General features: G+C 48.7%; 1 protein-coding gene across 1 annotated transcript in view; it reads left to right on the top strand.

The window, feature by feature from the left end:
* LOC126100691 (T-box transcription factor TBX1-like) overlaps positions 1 to 21,802 on the top strand; it is a 196,820-nt gene that overhangs the window by 102,936 nt on the left and 72,082 nt on the right. The window contains exons 3-4 of the mRNA XM_049911307.1: positions 8,430 to 8,546; positions 15,062 to 15,218. Coding sequence (XP_049767264.1) covers positions 8,430 to 8,546; positions 15,062 to 15,218 — 274 coding nt within the window. The remainder of the gene's footprint in view (positions 1 to 8,429; positions 8,547 to 15,061; positions 15,219 to 21,802) is intronic.

A 21,802-nucleotide genomic window follows, 5' to 3' on the forward strand; every position in this document is an offset into this window, starting at 1 on the left:
ACTGAAGACGTCAGATGTTACGTCCCATAGTGCTCAGAGCCATTCCGGAGGCTGCTACGGTCACAGGTTCGAATCCTGCCACGGGCATGGATGTGTGTGATGTCCTTAGGTTAGTTAGGGGACTGATGACCTCATATGTTACGTCACATAGTGCTCAGAGCCATTCCGGAGGCTGCTACGGTCACAGGTTCGAATCCTGCCACGGGCATGGATGTGTGTGATGTCCTTAGGTTAGTTAGGTTTAAGTAGTTCTAAGTTCTGGGGGACTGATGACCTCAGATGTTACGTCCCATAGTGCTCAGAGCCATTCGAATTTTATAATTTAACCAACGAGGACATGGGCTTCCAATTGAGGAGCGTGAGGCGTGGGAGCCAATACGAACTTCCATTAAAGCAGAACGCGACATGAGGACGCGCGATGAGACAGGCACGGCCGGCGGAAGCAGACGGACACCCTCCTACTCCCCCTCCTCAGGGCCGCAGCGGCGCGGCGAGGCGAAGCCCGAGCTCTGAACCGGAAGGCCAAGACGTTGCCAGCACACAGCAGACACATCTTTCCGTCAGCACCGCCTGACAACGATGTGACGGTTATTCGCCGACAATGTCCTGGACCTTCGACGGCTCTGTCCGGCAGTACGCTCGAGATCCTTGGAAAACCATATTTTGTCTGACATCTTGGATATTCGGGAATCCAGCCGGATGTTCGCGTCGTTCTCGCACGATATTTCAACAGCGTGCCTCGCTGTCTTCTTTAGGTGCTACCTGAGACTGGTTGGTTGTTTGGGGGAAGAGACCAAACAGCAAGGTTATCGGTCTCGTAGGATTAGGGAAGGATGGGGAAGGAAGTCGGCCGTGCCCTTTCAAAGGAACCATCCCGGCATTTGCCTGGAGTGATTTAGGGAAATCACGGAAAACCTAAATCAGGATGGCCGGACGCGGGATTGAACCGTCGTCCTCCCGAATGCGAGTCCAGTGTGCTAACCACTGCGCCACCTCGCTCGGTCTGAGACTGGTCCTTGGTTATTTTTTTTTTTTAAAAAAAAGAGGTGGAGCCCCTCCACGCCCACACCGGCATGATGGCCAACACAAAAGGTCTACTGCCATCTCTGCATAAGGGTTAGTATTCACTAAAGAGAGGTGTCGTAGGATGTGCGTAGTGCGATGTTTGCGTACGTCTGGTTAGGATTAACCATTAATACGCGCTCATGTGCAGATAGATTGGTCGAAATCTGACGAAGGGTAGCGGTTTGAAGGGCAGAGGAAAAACAGTGCCAAGGCAAGAGCCAAGGGAAAAAAACCTCTGCGAAAGTTAGGTCGGGCGGCAAGAGCAGTAGCGGTTGTCTTGCTGCCTGCGATAGGTTGTGCAAGGATAGCCTTTGTTAGTAGTGGGTATCGTGCATGTCGATACCTTGACGTTGTGCGTTTGTGCTGCTCGGCGGCTGGCGCTGGGTGCTGGTACAGAGTCCTCCTTCAGCGTCCTGCAACCTGCAACAGTTAGGTTTGTTATCGGTCTTGTGTCCGATAGGTCATATACCGGATGTGAGGGAGTGTTGGCAGATTGTTCGTGCGTCTGTGGGCGAGCTCGTCGGTGTCCCTGCTGTGGCCTGTTGGTCTGCTGTGATAGCAGCTGGTAGTTGCCAGTCAGTGTTGCTGATATGCAGGGGCTTACCGACGTTTGTCGCTGTTTGCGTACGTTAGTTTACCATAGGTGGTTATGCCCTAGATAGCACTGGTCCTTGGGTGGATCGAGTCCAGTATTTATGCCTGAGAGGAGCTGGGCCTTCCTTAATCGGTCCGCGCCGGGTCGAGTGTTCCATCTGTGGTCCGCGCCCGCCAGACTCGCCTTCAACGGACCCCTCCAGTCGCAGATGTTCCGACTGCCGTCGGCGCCCGTTCTGGCCGTCCTCAACGGATGTGGTTATCGTCTGAGGTGTGTCAGACCCGGTCTGAGATGTTGGGTACTCTATCTCCTGACTGTTACTGTGATTTCCACTTCTGTTTCGTGCTGGGCGCTCCCTAATCGGTCCGCGCCGCGTCGTGTGTTCCGTCTTGAGGTCCGCGCCCGCCAGACGCGGCTACATTGTCCCTCTCTGGTCGCCGGTGTTCCCTCCGCCGTCCGCGCCCGGCCTGGCCGTCTTCTGAAGTCGAGTTCATGATCTGGGGTGTGTCAGATCTGGTCTCCAATGTCAGACACCTTGTCTCAGGGCTGTTCTCTCGGTCTCCACTTCTACTTCTTGTAGAATCCCGTGGTGTCCTGCGTTGAGTTTTCACGAGCTCAAGCGCTCGATTCCAGGCAGTGCTGATTTGGTATCCCGAGTCACGGTTGATTACATTGTCTCTGACCTTAATCTCAATGGCTTCTTTAATGACACTGTCCCAAAATCTTGAGGTCTGTGTCACAATCTTGGTGTCATTGTAATCCATTGAATGACCAAGTTCCAGACAATGCTCTGCTATGGCTGATTTAGTTGCCTGCCTGAGTCTGGTACGTCTCTGTTGTTCTTTACACCTCATGTTCGCAGTTCTGGTGGTCTGGCCAATGTATGACATCCCACACTGGCATGGTATGTTGTAAATACCTGGCTTGCGTAGCCCCAGGTCATCTTTTACATTCCGCAGCACAGCCCCAATTTTGGTGGGTTGGCAAAATATGCTCTTGATGTCATACTTCTGCAGAATCCTGCTGATCTTGGCAGAGATAGGTCCGGCATATGGCAGGTATGCCATCTTCTTTGCCTCTTCTGGTTCTTCTTTTTGATCCTTTGGCCGGTTAACAGGTTGAAGTGCCTTCTGGATATCTCTAGAGGAGTACCCATTCCTGCTGAACAGTGATTGTAAGTGTTCTATTTCTGTGGCCAGACTATCAGGATCTGACAGAGTTTGTGCTCTGTGGACCAGTGTTTTGAGCACTCCATTCTTCTGTGCCGGATGGTGGCAACTGCTGGCTTGTAGGTATAACTCAGTGTGCGTAGGACTCGATCGACCCAAGGACCAGTCTCAGGTAGCACCTGAAGAAGACAGCGAGGCACGCTGTTGAAATATCGTGCGAGAACGACGCGAACATCCGGCTGGATTCCCGAATATCCAAGATGTCAACAGATCGCCGGGAAAGCATGAAGAATTACATATTCTGTCTGTTTGTACGTACATGTCTGCGGTTTTCATACTCGCTGAAATTCCCGCCTAACAGCACCGTAGCACGCCGCTACAGGAGGTAAACCAAAAATGGACAGCCCGTTGATTAAGTCGTGCTGTATTTCGCTTGGTGTATCGGAAGGGGAAGAACGCAGCAGCACTGTAAGTTTATGCAAGTATACGGTGACAGTGCATCATCGCATCAGTCTGGTTAGGTGGCACAGATATTAAAAAAAAAAAATGGCTCTGAGCACATGGGACTTAAATCTGAGGTCATCAGTCCCCTAGAACTTAGAACTACTTAAACCTAACTATGCTAAGGACATCACACACATAATGCCCGAGGCAGGATTCGAACCTGCGACCGTAGCGGTGGCGCGGTTCCAGACTGTAGCGCCTAGACATTTTCAGTGCGGTGAGATAAGTTAGAACGACCAGGAACGAAGTAGCAGAATATCTTTTTGTGGAGAAATGGGGAGTGCAAGGGAAGTGGAGGTCCGGCGCCCGAAGACCGGCATATCACACAGTCGAGGGAATAACGGGAAAACTGAAAATCGCTCAAGAATAGACTTTCAATATTTTGTACGGAGTTTTGTTCAGGACAAAGGGCCGGCGCCCACAGGGTTCGTCGAGTGCCAGTGCAGCCGGGATGATGTTGCAGCTGTTTCGAGCCAGTCCAAATGACTTCCTGAGCCACCCAATCACCATGAAGCACTGCTGTCTGTCTCACTGTAACCCCGAGATAAAAGGTCGAAGCAAGTGGCGAAAACGTATAGATTCACAAAGCCGAAAATGGCGAAAACTCAACCACTTTCGGGCAAGAGGATGCTTAGTTTTTCTTTTTTGTGACCACGATGATGTTATCTAAATCAAGGTAGTAACTGCAAAATCGACACAGCAGCTTAATAGTCGTGACAGGGTATTGAAGACCAGCAACAAGAAGCGTCAAGGGAAACTGTCAAAGGCATTTTTTTTTTTTGTTTGATTCATGTCGTCAGTGCCCCACCTCATTCTGCACAGGGCACAGTCACGTATGCCGCTTCTTTGGGCTATCAGATTTTGTCTCATATTCGTATTTCCTAATATGGAGCCCAGTGACTTCTTACTCTTTCCTCGGATGACCAAACCTTCAGTATGCAATAGGACAATTGATACTTTTAAAAATATCTCCTAATCCGACAATATCGATATTTAAAAATGTATCATTATCGGCGCTAGATATATCGGAAATACTATCGATGTGTCCACCAGCTTAGCTGAGTGACGCCGGCGCGGTAGCACAGGGTCTTTGGTCAGAGAGCTGGCTGGTCTCTGTAATGAAGAAACCGAGTCAATGGACCAACAAACGAACTTCAACGGATGTCATGTGACGTCCGCCACGAGCAAATACAACGAACAAAACGCTAAAAGAAGAAAAAAAAAAGTGGTAACGTGCGTGCCTCCCATGCTGCGGGCCCGGGTTCAATTCCCGGCCGGATTCTACGTCTACATATCTACATACATACTCCGCTAGCCACCAATCGGTGTGTGGCGGAGGGTACAATTCGCGCCAAAATCATATTCGCCCCCCCCTCTCTATTCCACTCGCGGATCGCGCGAGGGAAAGACGACTGTCTGAACGCCTCAGTACGAGCTCTAATTTCCCTTATCTTTGAATGGTGATCGTTGCGCGATTTGAAAGTTGGTGGTAATAATATATGCTCTAGATCGTCGGTGAAGATCGGATTTCGGAATTTAGTGAGCAGCCCCTTCTGTTTGGCGCGCCGTCTATCTGCAAGTGTGTCCCAATTCAAACTTTCTATGAGATCTGTAACGCTCTCGCGATGGCTAAATGTACCAGTCACGAGTCTTTCCGCTCTTCTTTGGACTTTCTCAATCTCTAGAATCAGACCCAACTGGTAAGGGTCCCATACAGACGAACAATACTCCAAGACTGGACGAACTAACGTATTGTAAGCTGCATCGCTTCAGGATTCTACCAGTAAACCGCAATCTAGAGTTCGCCTTACCCGTTACTTGTGTAATCTGATCATTCCATTTGAGATCATTTCGAATAGTCACTCCCAACAAATCTCAGTCTCCTGATCGCATTGCCAGCTACTGATTTTTGGCGTTCGTCCATCTTCATATCGCTTCTTACTACAGTCTCTGAGCCATTGAAACGATGTGACGAACTCCAGAAGTTCACCTCTAAAATCGTAGTCGGGTGCTGTCGGGCTTTCTGTTCGTTTTGGGCATTATCCACATTTAACGGGAGCCATCTTTAATTAAACAGAGTGGAGATTTAGTCCAACAATTTATGGAATTCCTTACCATCCTGCAACAACAATACTTTTGTATGGACAACATCATTGTCGGGAAACAGTTTGGTAATGTTGCTGATACTTTCTGATAAATCATTTATATTTTGGGAGTAGTAGACATCCTATTAGTTTTGCTTGGGACATAATCTATGTTATTTTTCAGTTATTATTGGTTTTCCGTCTTGAGCTTACAGCTTACTGCTATTTAATTAAAGAGAATAGCAGCAAGCTCAAGACGGGAAAGCAATAATAACTGATTTTATCAGCTGCTGCGGAAGATGGCCATGCAAACAAACATATAATGATGTTACTGTTGTTTCTGCTGAACATTCGCGATCCGTTGTAATGCACTGTTTTATGTTACTCAAAAAACAATCCAACCAGTCACGTGTCTGTGAAGATACTCTGTATTATAGTATCTTGGCTAATGATTGATAACAGGTTTCGAAAATGTAGGAAGTATCGACCTGTTTATCTGCATCTCATATTTGCAACTTATGTTTCTCTGTAGTGGTTCATCTTGAATCCGTGCTCATTCTTTTCAGATGAACTTTTCGCTAAGGAAGCTTGATTATCGAATTTCTTCTCTATCTGCTACCGGAATTTGAGTATTAGAAGTACTTTCTGTCTCGAAGGCAAGACTTTCGATACGTGCCTGCGAGCCAGGCTCACTAGCTTTAACGTTCAAAGAGTCCACATGATTCTGCATTGTACCGACAAGTCTCAACAGTCTTTTTCGAAAGACGTCATCGTCGCCGTTGATTGCTAAAATCTGTTTCTTTATAAAATTCACTATGATTCAATACCTTTATCCAGTTTCAAGTGAAATGCATCAAAAATTTTGTGCTTCGGCACTTGTCAAAATTTTTAGTGGTGTTCAGAGAGGCGGTTAAACTTCAATGTGATGAATACTGTTTCAGAGACGTTGCTGAAACTGTACGCTTAGATTAATGTACAACTGTCCGCCGCCGATAGCTGAGTGGTCAGCGTGACAGAATGTCAATCCTAAGAGCCCGGATTCGATTCCCGGCTGGGTCGGCGATTTTCTCCGCTCAGGGACTGGGTGTTGTGTTGTCATGATCACCATCATTTCATCCCCATCGACGCGCAAGTCGCCGAAGTGGCGTCAAATCGAAAGACCTGCACCCGGCGAACGGTCTACCCGACGGGAGGCCCTAGTCACACGACATTTAATGTGCAACTGGGACCTGCGCGCTAATGATTGTCTAACACGCTCAAAACAACAAGATATTCCACCAGTAATCTCTGCAGCTTCACCGAAAGGAGCAGTCCGCTCATCTGGAGTGTCTTCCTGTCGCTCGTACACCAAACACTTCATTCCCCCCCCCCCCCCCCCCCCCTGTCCTCAGAAAGTTGCGAGGTGCCGGGGCTAGGCTAGCAGTGTATTTAACACTAAATTCTTCTAGAATCTTCATATGTAAATGATGCTCTAAGGCCCCCCCCCCCCCTATTCTAACTCCGACTTTTGCTGTTGCACAAGGATTAAAAAAAATACGCGAACTGACTCTAATCAACCCTGCCAGTGGAGTAGAAGAAAGTTTGGCACCTGCAATAATTTAATTTGATAAATAAGTTAAATAAACGAAGGTTTCATTAACATAGTGAGGAATGATGGGGTTGCTCTACCGATTAACAGAATGAAAGTTCTGTCCAAAATAACAATATGATTTATTAAGACTAAACACAAAATAATAAACAAAAACGCATGAAACATTTACAATATATCAAATTGGCTCAAATTGGATACTCAAACAAACGCTGTGAATGTGAAGTTGTCCCTAAACTAGATTGTGAGGATTATGACGAAGTGGTATGTGCAGCCAATTCCTTGCAACTCAAAACTTAGAGAAAACACATAGCCAACCCAACATTAATTGCTGCTACCCAAGACAGAACAAAGTTAGAAAAAGACGAACAGGCGCACTCTGCTGAGCTCTGATTGTCACCTAGGAAAATCCCTGTCTGCCGGTGCTGCGGACATACCTTACCAAACTGTCTTCTTAACTGCCAGAACACGATCTGGCGTACCGGAGGCGATGGCTGGTTGCTTCGACGTCCTCGACCGAAAGGCGAGAGCCGACTACCCACAAGAGCACCCGTACAAAACCGAACACAGAACATTCCCGCCCTCACGACAGTGGCTGTGGTTAACCATTCCAATCAGCAACTCGAAAACTGGCGGAAAATTCCACTCCATTGCCGGAACACTACCATTCCACCAATGGAGATTCTTGGCGCCAATTTCTGCGCCGATTTTGCTACGTCACGGAGCTATGCCCTGAGTAAGCCAATCACAGTTACGATTTTGCAGAAAGCGCGGGAATTTGCCCGCCACAACTGCCTGGGTACACAAGTCATTCCCACGCCTCGCTGGTAGCCCGCCAGAAAGTGTTTTCGCTAAGTTTCTGCGAAGTAACGGAACCTCTAGCCCAGCCGCTACTTCAGGCTCCTGCGGGCGTGCCTCTTGACAATGTCGGCGTCTGGAAAGCATTCACTCAACTCTCTCACACCCGTTGGCTTACCCTTTCAAAGTCAGCTGAGCCCGCCTGTCACTGGACCACCCAGGTGACGAGAGATGCTGCGTGGGAAGTCCACGTGTGAAGGAATAGCAACTTTCCACCCCATGCAATTAGAGAGGAGAATTGTAAGATAGAAATATGAGAGGGGTCTCATGCCACCTCTCAAAGTAATGGCTGTTTAAACACCGTCTCTGAACATAACAAGCGTCAAAGTCTTGGTGGAGCGTTACCGGGAAACCTATGCCATCTTTCTCACATGAAAAAGTTTTTGTTTTTATTTCTCCTCAGAACTTTAAAATTTTGTATGCCTTATCACTGCGTCCACACTAAGCAAGTACAAGACCGTGGACTAATAGAAATGCCGTCGTTTGCATAAACGAAGGAGAATGAGAGACGGCCAAACCGTAGCAAGTTGTTTATGTGCGTGTGCGTGTGTGTGTGTGTGTTGCAGGCGGATGTTCCCGACGTTCCAGGTGCGGCTGTTCGGGCTGGACCCCTCCGCCGACTACATGCTCATGATGGACTTCGTGCCGGTCGACGACAAACGCTACCGATACGCCTTCCACAGGTGAGCTCGCTGTCTCTACCGGGGTGTGTTGGAGGAGTGCTGAAGACCCACGTCAGCACAGAAAATAAAAGTTTATGAAGTAAATCCAACGCGGAGAAAATTTTGAGTCCATATTAAATTCCTCTCGAGGATGTAGTCGCGAAATGCAAAGTACGTTTCAGCGCACAAGAAAAATTTACATTTTTCCGGTGGACACAGAAATAACGCAATTAAAACATCGAATGCATTTATTACGACTTCAGATCTATTTTCGCCGAGACGTGGAAATGAATCTAGTTTGGAGCACAGAGCAGTTGGAGTTTTCATAGATAAAAATATGGCGTCTGATATCAATTAACACACAGTATGTAGTCAATCAACGTACGTGATGTAGAATTTCCTGAATCTAGACAATAACTTGTGGGGTACGACGCGGCTGTTCCTCATTACCACTTCTATTTAACATGTAAGTCAGAGCAATTTTAAGACAGCGGACACAGTATCATAATTCAACTCCAGTCTAATAACAAATTGCATACTACGCCACATGCAGACGATCCGGCTCTGTTTCCTAATATTAAAGATAAATTACGATACATGATTCTCCAAAAATGGTAGCCTACCGAAAACTTACCGGTTTTTTTTTTTTAAGTAACGTGCCATGGCATAGGAACGGCATATTTTCGTAGTAAGCAAGTTTAGACACGGCACCTAAACTTTGGGAAGTTGTAATCCAGTATGACGTCTACTCTCTCTGCTCCTCGAAAGTGATAGCACTGGATACATTGTGTTTCTGCAGGTAAAACAGAAGACTGGCAATATTTGTTTCAATGCTGATTCAGTGCTACACAGGGTGCTCGGGAATTCCCGTTACAAACTTCTAGGACTTGTAGTAGTGTAGTAGTAGTGAGTACATAATATTTTGAATAGGAACCCATGTCCGGAAACGCATCGTTTCCGTGCCACAACCATCTGAAAACATGTTCGTAACGCGACCACTTTTACAATTAATTTGTACACTACTGACCATTAAAATTGCTACACCAACAAGAAATGCAGGTGATAAACGGGTATTCATTGGACATATACAGGGCTATTACAAATGACTGAAAGCGATTTCATAAATTCACTGCAGCTCCATTCATTGACATATGGTCACGACACACTACAGATACGTAGAAAAACTCATAAAGTTTTGTTCGGCTGAAGCCGCAATTCAGGTTTCTGCCGCCAGAGCGCTCGAGAGCGTAGTGAGACAAAATCGCGACAGGAGCCGAGAAAGCGTATGTCGTGCTTGAAATGCACTCACATCAGACAGTCATAACAGTGCAACGACACTTCAGGACGAAGTTCAACAATGACCCACCAACTGTTAACTCCATTCGGCGATGGTATGCGCAGTTTAAAGCTTCTGGATGCCTCTGTAAGGGGAAATCAACGGGTCGGCCTGCAGTGAGCGAAGAAACGGTTGAACGCGTGCGGGCAAGTTTCACGCGTGGCTCATGCCACAACTGGAGACCGACAGCGCCGACTTCATCTTTCAACAGGATGGTGCTCCACCGCACTTCCATCATGATGTTCGGCATTTCTTAAACAGGAGATTGGAAAACCGATGGATCGGTCGTGGTGGAGATCATGATCAGCAATTCATGTCATGGCCTCCACGCTCTCCCGACTTAACCCCATGCGATTTCTTTCTGTGGGGTTATGTGAAAGATTCAGTGTTTAAACCTCCTCTATCAAGAAACGTGCCAGAACTGCGAGCTCGCATCAACGATGCTTTCGAACTCATTTATGGGGCCATGCTGCGCCGAGTGTGGGAGGAACTTGATTATCGGCTTGATGTCTGCCGAATCACTAAAAGGGTACATATCGAACATTTGTGAATGCCTAAAAAAAACTTTTTGAGTTTTTGTATGTGTGTGCAAAGCATTGTGAAAATATCTCAAACAATAAAGTTATTGTAGAGCTGTGAAATCGCTTCAATCATTTGTAATAACCCTGTATATATTATACTAGAACTGACATGTGATTGCACTTTCACACAATTTTGGTGCATAGACCCTGAGAAATCAGTACCCAGAAGAACCACCTCTGTCCGTAATAACAGCCTTGATACGCCTGGGCATTGAGTCAAACAGAGCTTGGATGGCGTTTACAGTTACAGCTGCCCATGCAGCTTCAACGCGATACCACAGTTCATCAAGAGTAGAGACTGGCGTACTGTGACGAGCCAGTTGCTCGGCCACCATTTACCAGACGTTTTCAATTGGTGAGAGATCTGGAGAATGTCCTGGCCACGGCAGCAGTCGAACATTTTATGTATCCAGAAAGGCCCGTGCAGGACCTGCAACACGCGGTCGTGCATTATCCTGCTGAAATGTAGGGTTTCGCAGGGATCGAATGAAGGGTAGCGCCACGGGTCGTAACACATCTGAAGTGTAACGCCCACTGTCCAGAGTGCCGTCAATGCGAACAAGAGGTGACCGAGAAGTGTATCCAATGGCACCCCATACCGTCACGCCGGGTGATACACCAGTATGGCGATGACGAATACACGCTTCGAATGTGCGTTCACCGTGATGTCGCCAAACACGGATGCGACCATCATGATGCTGTAAACAGAAGCTGGATTCATCCGAAAAAATGACGTTTTGCCATTCGTGCACCCAGGTTCGTTAGCGAGTACACCATCGCAGGCGCTCCTGTCTGTGATGCAGAGTCAAGGGTAATCGCAGCCCTGGTCTCCGAGCTGATAGTCCATGCTGCTCCAAACGTCGTCAAACTGTTCGTGCAAACGTCCCCATCTGTTGACTCAGGGATTGAGACGTGGCTGCACGATCCGTTACAGCCATGCGGATAAGATGCCTGTCATCTCGACTGCTAGTGATACGAGGCCGTTGGGACGCAGCACGGCGTTCCGCATTACCCTCCTGAACCCACCGATTCCACATTCTGCTAACAGTCATTGGATCTCGACCAACGCGAGCAGCAATGTCGCGATACGATAAACCGCAATCGCGATAGGCTACAATGCGTTTATCAAAGTCGGAAACGTGATGGTAGGCATTTCTCCTCCTTACACGAGGCATCACAACAACATTTCACCAGGCAACGCCGGTCGACTGCTGTTTGTGTATGAGAAACCGGTTTGAAACTTTCCTCATGTCAGCACGTTGTAGGTGTCGCCACCGGCGCCAACCTTGTGTGAATGCTCTGAAAAGCTAATAATTTGCATATCACAGCACCTTCTTCCTGTCGGATAAATTTCGCGTCTGTAGCACGTCATCTTCGTGGTGTAGCAATTTTAATGGCCAGTAGTGTAATTCGTGACCCAGTACATTAGTTCCACTCATTTATAACCAAAGAAAGAGAAAGGAAAGTTAATTAGTTTTCACAAACAATTCCAATTCGAGTTTGCGCCGTTTCCTTAGAGCACCGCACTCACGTCTCCTGACGGTGAAGGTACACCATTTCTCGAAGCCGTTGCGTAACTGCGGCGAAAAGGATCTCCGATGAAGTCGGACGTTGTGGATAACGATCTTGATGAATGCGACAAGCATTTCTTCCATTACCGTGATCTTCGCCATGTAGATGGATCATGTCGAAGTATTCTGCATACGTGTACTCAACCGTATTGCTTTAACACTCACAGTCACATGAATGAGACTCGAGCCAGGTGAGAGAGGTAGGAAAGCCGTCAGATGATACGACATAAGTACCACCTGCCGTGATTACCCTGTGCACACCGACGTAGCAGACACGTTTTCAAACGACTGTAGCGCAGGAAACAGTACGTTTCCAGAGATGAGTTCCTGTAGAAAATATTATGTACTCGCTCCTCTCTACAAGTCCTAGAAGCTTATAACGGAAATTTCCGAACGCCCTGTGTTAATTGCATTGAGTAATGAAGTCCGTGGTGGTACGATGATGTGTAGTATACCCCTCCGTGAGACTGCAATGTGCTTCTCTGGGTGTGAGTTGGTGGAGCCAACGAATGTTTTATGGCAGGTAGGTACTTGGTGAAACAAAAGTTGTATTTACAGAGTGATCTGTCTAGATTATATTGATAGGTGATAATTTGGCTGCGATCTGGCGAAGACGATAAATGTGTTTTCAACAGAAGCTTTGACATTAGTGCCGTATGGATTAATTTGTCCAGCATAATGCACATGACGACACAGTGACGTTTGCATGACCTCTTCTGTCCTATGCACTGCTTAGCTGACAGAAGCAAACAGAGCAGACGCCATGTTGGATTACAAGTGTATGAATTAAACTGCTGTACCTGGCGGTTTTCGTGTATAAACTCGCTCGGTGTTTCTGTGTAATGACGCATTAAACATTTGTCAAGAACGTCCGTAGCCGCATCGTAATATTGCTAAATACGAGGGTTGTAACTTAAATAGTGACAACTATTTATTCACAACCGATACAAAAGAGTTACATGTTTGCACCAGTTACTGTCCTTCAAAGTAGTCACCAGCGTTGTGTAGAACCCGTTGCCAGCGATGTAGATGGCGTAGTATACCGTTAGCAGAGCCTGTTCTGCTGATGGTGCGAATGGAGCGGTCTACTGCCTGCCGAATCTCTGGAACAGTTCTGAAGCGAATGCCGCGAAGTGGTTCCTTCATCTTCGGAATGAAATCAAAGTCACAAGAACTTAAGTCCGGGGAGTATGGTGGATGGTACAGTACTTCCCAGTCCCATCGGCCGAACAGAGCAGCCACAGCTTGCGCTGTATGCGCCCGCGCATTGTCGTGCAAAATGATGGGTGGGTTGCGCAGAAAGTGTCGCCGCTTCTTTCACAAAGCTGCTCGCAGGTGATGCTCCAAAAACTAACAGTAATACTGAGCATTGATGGTCTGCCTTGGAGGAACGTAATGCGTTAGGATAACACCGTCACAGTCGTACACGAGAATCACCATAACTTTCACCATACTGGGGCTCTGACGCACTTTCGACTTTCGCGGCGACCCATAATGACGCCATTCGTTGGACTGGCGTTTTAGTTCTGGCTCGTGCGATGTGGCCCATGTGTCATCCAGTGTTACGATACGGCGTACGAAAGCCTCTCCTTCGCGCACATAGCTTTCCAAGTGAGTCTGAGCAGCGTCGTAACGCATCCATTTCTGCATTTCCAAGTTATGCGGAACACACCGTGATGCAATTTTTCGCAAACCCAGGCGTTCCTTCAGGTTCGAATGGCTCTGAGCACTATGGGACTTAACATCTACGGTCATCAGTCCCCTAGAACTTAGAACTACTTAAACCTAACTAACCTAAGGACATCACACAACACCCAGTCATCACGAGGCAGAGAAAATCCCTGACCCCGCCGGGAATCGAACCCGGGAACCCGGGCGCGGGAAGCGAGAACGCTACCGCACGACCACGAGCTGCGGACTTCCTTCAGGATGCGAAGGACAGTCGTATGTGCTAATCCGGTTTTGTGGGCGAGCTGACGAATCGTATGGCGTGGATCACTGTCCACTAAAGCGACAATAGCATGCACTACTTCTTCAGAGACGCTAGGACGACCTGCCCGATTGACGTCCGCCACAGTTAGCGGACCTTCGTTGAAGGTTCAAGTGGTTCTAAGCACTACGGGACTTAACATCTGAGGTCGTCAGTCCCCTAGACTTAGGACTAAAAACTAAACTAAATTCCACCCGAACGGGACATGAAGGTCGAACGCTACCGACCGGCCGCCGTGTCGTCCTCAGACCATAGGCGTCACTGGATGCGGATATGGAGGGGCACGTGGCAGCACACCGCTCTCCCGGCCGTTGTCAGTTTTCGTGACCGGAGCCGCTGCTTCTCAGTCGAGCAGCTCTCCTCAGTTTGCCTCACAAGGGCTGAGTGCACCCCGCTTGCGAACAGCGCTCGCCAGACCGGATGGTCACCCATCAAAGTGCTAGCCCAGCCCGACAGCGCTTCACTTCGGTGATCTGACGGGAACTGGTGTTACCACGGCGGCAAGGCCGTCGGCCAGACTTTGGACTACTTAAATCTAGCTAACCCAAGGACATCACACACATCCATGCCCTAGGCAGGATTCGAACCTGCGACTGTAGCAGCAGCGCCGTTCCGGACTGAAGCGCCTAGAACCGCTCGACCGCAGCGGCCGGCCCTTCGATGAAGGCTTTTACCCAACGTGCCACTGTTCTGTACGGCAATGCCCATTCCCCGCATGCGTCTTGAAGACTTTGATGACACTGTCGTACTGTAGGACCACATTCAATCGTGATCCAACTCCGTTGTTCCTGTTTCGAAAACATAGTGACGCCATTACGTTAGATCACTCGCTCGCAAGTGACTGTGTTTCTCTCGATTGCGCGTACGCCGGTGACGTGGGACGGGCGTGTCCTTTTGCTCGGAGGTAAGGTAGGTATGTCAACAACGTGTGCTATCAGCGACAATAGTAGATTCCATCGCGTTGTGTCTCCACAGCAGTGTTGCCACTATTTGAGTTGCAACCTACGGGCTCACAGGAGTGGTAGTGATCCTCAGTACAGTGGGCTGTGTGTTGGCAGCTCCAGCTGGGTGGTGGCGGGCAAGGCGGACCCTGTGTCGCCCCCCAGGATCCACGTCCACCCGGACAGCCCCGCGTCCGGCGCGCAGTGGATGAAGCAGGTGGTCAGCTTCGACAAGCTCAAGCTCACCAACAACCAGCTGGACGACAACGGGCACGTGAGTAGCCGCGCCGCGCCGCGCCCCTGCACTGACACGGTACACGGTGTAGCGGTACTGCTACAAAAGCCCTGTCAATATCCCGTATGAAACTGAACTGCATGGCCCAGCCTGGCAACAGAGAGGGTTGAAAACTACAGTAACACCAACTTTGGAGATTATAGTCCGTTTATTCATTGATAGCGTGGCTAGATTAAGGAAAGGCAAACCTACGTTTCTAGCATTTGTAGACTTAGAGAAAGCTTTTGACGATGTTGACTGGAATACTCTCTTTCAAATTCTGAAGGTGGCAGGGGTAAAATACAGGGAGCGAAAGGCTATTTACAATTTGTACAGAAACCAGGTGGCAGTTATAAAAGTCGAGGAACATGAAAGGGAAGCAGTAATTCTGTCACAGACAGCAAAGGACTTGGAAGAACAGTTCAATGGAATGGATGGTGTCTTGAAAGAAGGTTATAGGATGAACATCAACAAAAGCAAACAGAATACAGCATGTTGTTCTCAATGGAGAGACGTCTACAGACGTTAAAATAACCTCTGGCGTGCCACAGGGGAGTGTTATGGGACCATTGCTTTTCACAAAAAATGGTTCAAATGGCTCTGAGCACTATGGGACTCAACATCTTAGGTCATAAGTCCCCTAGAACTTAGAACTACTTAAACCTAACTAACGTAAGGACATCACACACACCCATGCCCGAGGCAGGATTCGAACCTGCGACCGTAACAGTCCCGCGGTTCCGGACTGAAGCACCGAACCGCTAGACCACCGCGGCCGGCTTTTCACGATATATATAAATGGCCTAATAGATAGTGTCGGAAATTCCATGCGACTTTTCGCGGATGATGCTGTAGTATACAGAGAAGTTGCAGCATTAGAAAATTGCAGCGAAATGCAGGAAGATCTGCAACGGATAGGCACTTGGTGCAGGGAGTGGCAACTGACCCTTAACATAGACAAATGTAATGTATTGCGAATACATAGAAAGAAGGATCCTTTATTGTATGATTATATGATAGCGGAACAAACAGTGGTAGCAGTTACTTGTGTAAAATATCTGGGAGTATGCGTACGGAACGATTTGAGGTGGAATGATCATATAAAATTAATTGTTGGTAAGGCGGGTACCAGGTTGACATTCATTGGGAGACTTCTTGGAAACTGTAGTCCAGAAACGAAGGAGGTGGCTTACAAAACACTCGTTCGGCCTATACTTGAGTATTGCTCATCAGTGTGGGATCCGTACCAGGCCGGGTTGACGGAGGAGACAGAGAAGATCCAAAGAAGAGCGGTCCGTTTCGTCACAGGGTTATTTGGTAACCGTGATAGCGTTACGGAGATGTTTAGCGAACTCAAGTGGCAGACTCTGCAGGAGAGGCGCTCTGCATCGCGGTGTAGCTTGCTGTCCAGGTTTCGAGAGGGTGCATTTCTGGATGATGTATCGAATATACTGCTTGCCCCTACTTATACCTCCCGAGGAGATCACGAATGTAAAATTAGAGAGATTCGAGCTCGCACGGAGGCTTTCCGGCAGTCGTTCTTCCCGCGAACCGTACGCGACTGGAACAGGAAAGGGAGGTAATGACAGTGGCACGTAAAGTGCCCTCCGCCACACACCGTTGGGTGGCTTGCGGAGTATAAATGTAGATGTAGATTTAGAGGGTATAAAGGGTCTGTGGGGAGGGGGGTGGTGGAGAGGGGAACGCGGAAAAGATTGTAGTCCGTGTCGTAATGCAGAAACGGCTCGGTTTATCTGATGTCAAATGTGCATGATGATTGGCTGTTGGCCCAAGGATGGAAGAATTTCCGAAGTTTGTAAGCCGTTCGCGTGCCGCCGTGAATGGCGAAAAGGCGCTACGCAATATAGCTGCCGAGGTGGTTGTGATGCAGCACGAGCTACAGGCGACATGCGTCAGCGACGGCTGCCGAGATACGTAGGGACGAGCAGCTGCTCACCGAGGGGCTGCCAACAGTGTCTCCTGAGCGACCATTATTGCGTGTGGGCGTCCCCTGCAGGCGCCTGGTTCACGCATACAGGCCGACCGCTGTCCACCAACGACAAGGGATTGCTCGCCATTACGGCAGTTGGACGTCGACTGAGTAGCGCTAGGTGGCCTTTCAGATGAACCACGTTTTATACTCCATCGGACAGATGAGCTTTGGCGTGTACGGAGTGAACCGTCTATAATCATACGCGCTGCAACAATCGTCGGAGGGGTGCAAGCCGGAGAACATCTCATCTTTCTGAAAGGCATAACGGATGAACACGTGTATGCATCTATCCTTAGGACCATGTCAGCCCCTCCGAAGGATAGCATTTACTAGCAGTACGCCGGCCTCTGTGGTCGAGCGATTCTAGGCGCTTCAGTCCGGAACGACACGGCTGCTACGGTCGCAGGTTCGAATCCTGCCTCGGGCATGGATGTGTGTGATGTCCTTAGGTTAGTTAGGTTTAAGTAGTTCTAAGTTCTAGGGGACTAATGACCTCAGATGTTAAGTCCCGTAGTGCTCAGAGCCATTTGAACCACTTGAACTGGCAGTTCAGTGCAAAGAACCACACAGCTCGCTGTGCACGTGCCTGGTTCGAAGGGCACCAGCATGAGTTTACTGCACTCCGCTGGCCACCCTCAACTCCCTGGATATAAACTCAGTCGAGAATGTGTGGGACCACCACGGTCGGTCTGTTCGCGCCGTAAGATCCTCACGCGAGAAACCTACCGCCGCCGGTCACGGCCCTGCGGCTGCGGTGGCTACGCAACCCTGCCACTGCCTTCCAGAAACCCGCTGACGCTGGTTATTCAGGCTTCTGACAGGTGGTCACATTAATGAGACTGGACAGTGTACAGTGAGTCCGCACTTTTGCCATGGCTGGCACTAATTCCGTCTAGGATTACCCAGGAGTTCTTGGGAGGTCGAAACCAGTTGGTTTTCCAGAGAGACATCGGAATTTCTTGAGATCGACAGCACTTTATTGTCAAGAATGTTAATGATGAAGGTGTGATTTCCGGTGACATATCCAATAAATACTATTTTTCTCTCTTCCATTACCGAGCGAGGTGGCGCAGTGGCTAGCACACTGGACTCGCATTCGGGAGGACGACGGTTCAATCCCGCGTCCGGCCATCCTGATTTAGGTTTTCCGTGATTTCCCTAAATCGCTCCAGGCAAATGCCGGGATGGTTCCTGTTTGGTCTTCTCCCCCAAACAACCGAACCCAACTCTCTTTTCCATTTCTTTCAATAATTTTCCCTTTTCGCTGCAATCCGCTAAGAGCTCAGTGTTGGTTTTTCTTTCGATCCACCTCGTGCTTGTCATTTTGTAGCTTGTGTAGATATCAGCTGGTTCCAATCGATTCACTTCCAACTTACCCAGAGCCCAACTTTCACTTTCACCGAGTAGGTACTTTGAAAAACCGACTGCGCTACTGCACGTGGGCAGTCACCTCAGTTATGAATGAGTCCCGAACACCACTACACAAATTAATTAGTACAGTGTAATTGAACACTTGTTTATTGGAACATACATATAGTCATAGCATACAGTTGATATTAGACACATGTATGACTCCGTCCAGGCTGCGAGCCAAGTCCCAAAACAAGACAGTCACTTCCAGAAATAAACAGCCCTCTGGAGTGAGCTGACACTAGTCTGCTAGGTGCTCTCCTCAGACTGCTGCCGAGCGCGAATCTCGGACTGCGTAGCTGATGATGAACTCCTTATGATGAACTCCTTATGATGAACTCCTTATGATGAACTCCTCATGATGAACTCCTCATGATGAACTCATGATGAACTCCTCATGATGAACTCATGATGATGAAATGAACTCCTGATGATGAAATGAACTCCTGATGATGAACTCCTGATGATGAAGTCATGATGATGAAGTCATGATGATGAAGTCATGATGATGAAGTCATGATGATGAAGTCATGATGATGAAGTCGTGATGATGGAGTCGCGATGATGAAGACGTGATGATGAAGACATGATGATGAAGACGTGATGATGAAGACGTGATGATGAAGACGTGATGATGAAGTCGTGATGATGAAGTCGTGATGATAAAGTCGTGATGATGAAGTCGTGATGATCTCTGGCATCTGCTGAAGACGAACTTGGTACCAACAATAAAGATCGGGATTAATTTAAGGAATACACATGGAAGGGTGGCCCAACTCGATGCGTCTTTTGCCGTTCCCCGCAACTAGATGACAACTGTGGCTAATCTCACAATAGGACTCGAATATAAGTTGAACAAACATTCAATAAAACACATCAAAATGCATACATCTCCACTGGTTATTCTGCTGTCATAGAGACAAGATACGGCCAATCTGCCCAGAGGCCGCCCACATCAAAAACGAAGCAACAGTACTACTTCACTGACTGGCCACAAGCCTGTTCCACATAAATAACGTATTTATATAAACTAACGGGTCACTAAAATACAATTAAAATGATAATGAAAATTAAACCCTTAATTTTTTAAAGAAAACAAGAAACTCAGTGCTCACTTTGCCCAAAGGCTTTCATTACACGCGCACCATGGGCCTACAATAACAGAAATACTGAATCAATTACTTACTAATCCTGCGATACCCCCCGCCGTCACACGATATCAAAAGAATAACAACAAGCTACTCAACTCGAGGCTGTAACTGGACGTCCGCAGAGCCGCGTGTGACCAGCCAACATTTAGGCCTCGTGCGACGATGGGAAGGCCGCCCAAACATCTACATCCACGCGATTACTCTGCTATTCACAATAAAGTGCCTGGCAGAGGGTTCAACGAACCACCTTCAAGCTGTCTCTCTACCGTTCTACTCTCGAACGGCACACGGGAAAAACGATCACTTAAATTTTTCTGTGCGAGCCCTGATTTGTTTTATCGTGATGGTCATTTCTTCCTATGTACTTCGGTGCCAACAGAATGTTTTCGCAATCGGAGGAGAAAACTGGTGATTGAAATTTCATAAGAAGATCCCGTCGCAACGAAAAACTCCTCTGTTTTAATGATTGCCACTCCAATTCACGTATGATGTCTGTGACACTATCTCCCCTATTTAGCGATAGTACAAAACGAGCTGCCCTTCTTTGTACTTTTTCAATGTCATCCGTCAGTCCCACCCGACGCGCATCCCTCACCGCACAGCAGTACTCCAGAATAGGGCGGACAAGCGTGGTGTAAGCAGTCTCTTTGGTAGACCTGTTGCACCTTCTAAGTGTTCTGCCAATGAATCGCAATCTTTGGTTTGCTCTACCCACAATATTATCTACACTCCTGGAAATGGAAAAAAGAACACATTGACACCGGTGTGTCAGACCCACCATACTTGCTCCGGACACTGCGAGAGGGCTGTACAAGCAATGATCACACGCACGGCACAGCGGACACACCAGGAACCGCGGTGTTGGCCGTCGAATGGCGCTAGCTGCGCAGCATTTGTGCACCGCCGCCGTCAGTGTCAGCCAGTTTGCCGTGGCATACGGAGCTCCATCGCAGTCTTTAACACTGGTAGCATGCCGCGACAGCGTGGACGTGAACCGTATGTGCAGTTGACGGACTTTGAGCGAGGGCGTATAGTGGGCATGCGGGAGGCCGGGTGGACGTACCGCCGAATTGCTCAACACGTGGGGCGTGAGGTCTCCACAGTTCATCGATGTTGTCGCCAGTGGTCGGCGGAAGGTGCACGTGCCCGTCGACCTGGGACCGGACCGCAGCGACGCACGGATGCACGCCAAGACCGTAGGATCCTACGCAGTGCCGTAGGGGACCGCACCGCCACTTCCCAGCAAATTAGGGACACTGTTGCTCCTGGGGTATCGGCGAGGACCATTCGCAACCGTCTCCATGAAGCTGGGCTACGGTCCCGCACACCGTTAGGCCGTCTTCCGCTCACGCCCCAACATCGTGCAGCCCGCCTCCAGTGGTGTCGCGACAGGCGTGAATGGAGGGACGAATGGAGACGTGTCGTCTTCAGCGATGAGAGTCGCTTCTGCCTTGGTGCCAATGATGGTAGTATGCGTGTTTGGCGCCGTGCAGGTGAGCGCCACAATCAGGACTGCATACGACCGAGGCACTCAGGGCCAACACCCGGCATCACGGTGTGGCGAGTGATCTCCTACACTGGCCGTACACCACTGGTGATCGTCGAGGGGACACTGACTAGTGCACGGTACATCCAAACCGTCATCGAACCCATCGTTCTACGATTCCTGGACCGGCAAGGGAACTTGCTGTTCCAACAGGACAATGCACGTCCGCATGTATCCCGTGCCACCCAACGTGCTGTAGAAGGTGTAAGTCAACTACCCTGGCCAGCAAGATCTCTGGATCTGTCCCCCATTGAGCATGTTTGGGACTGGATGAAGCGTCGTCTCACGCGGTCTGCACGTCCAGCACGAACGCTGGTCCAACTGAGGCGCCAGGTGGAAATGGCATGGCAAGCCGTTCCACAGGACTACATCCAGCATCTCTACGATCGTCTCCATGGGAGAATAGCAGCCTGCATTGCTGCGAAAGGTGGATATACACTGTACTAGTGCCGACATTGTGCATGCTCTGTTGCCTGTGTCTATG

The sequence above is a fragment of the Schistocerca cancellata genome, chromosome 9 (genome assembly GCF_023864275.1).
Source record: "Schistocerca cancellata isolate TAMUIC-IGC-003103 chromosome 9, iqSchCanc2.1, whole genome shotgun sequence".
Lineage (NCBI taxonomy): Eukaryota > Metazoa > Arthropoda > Insecta > Orthoptera > Acrididae > Schistocerca > Schistocerca cancellata.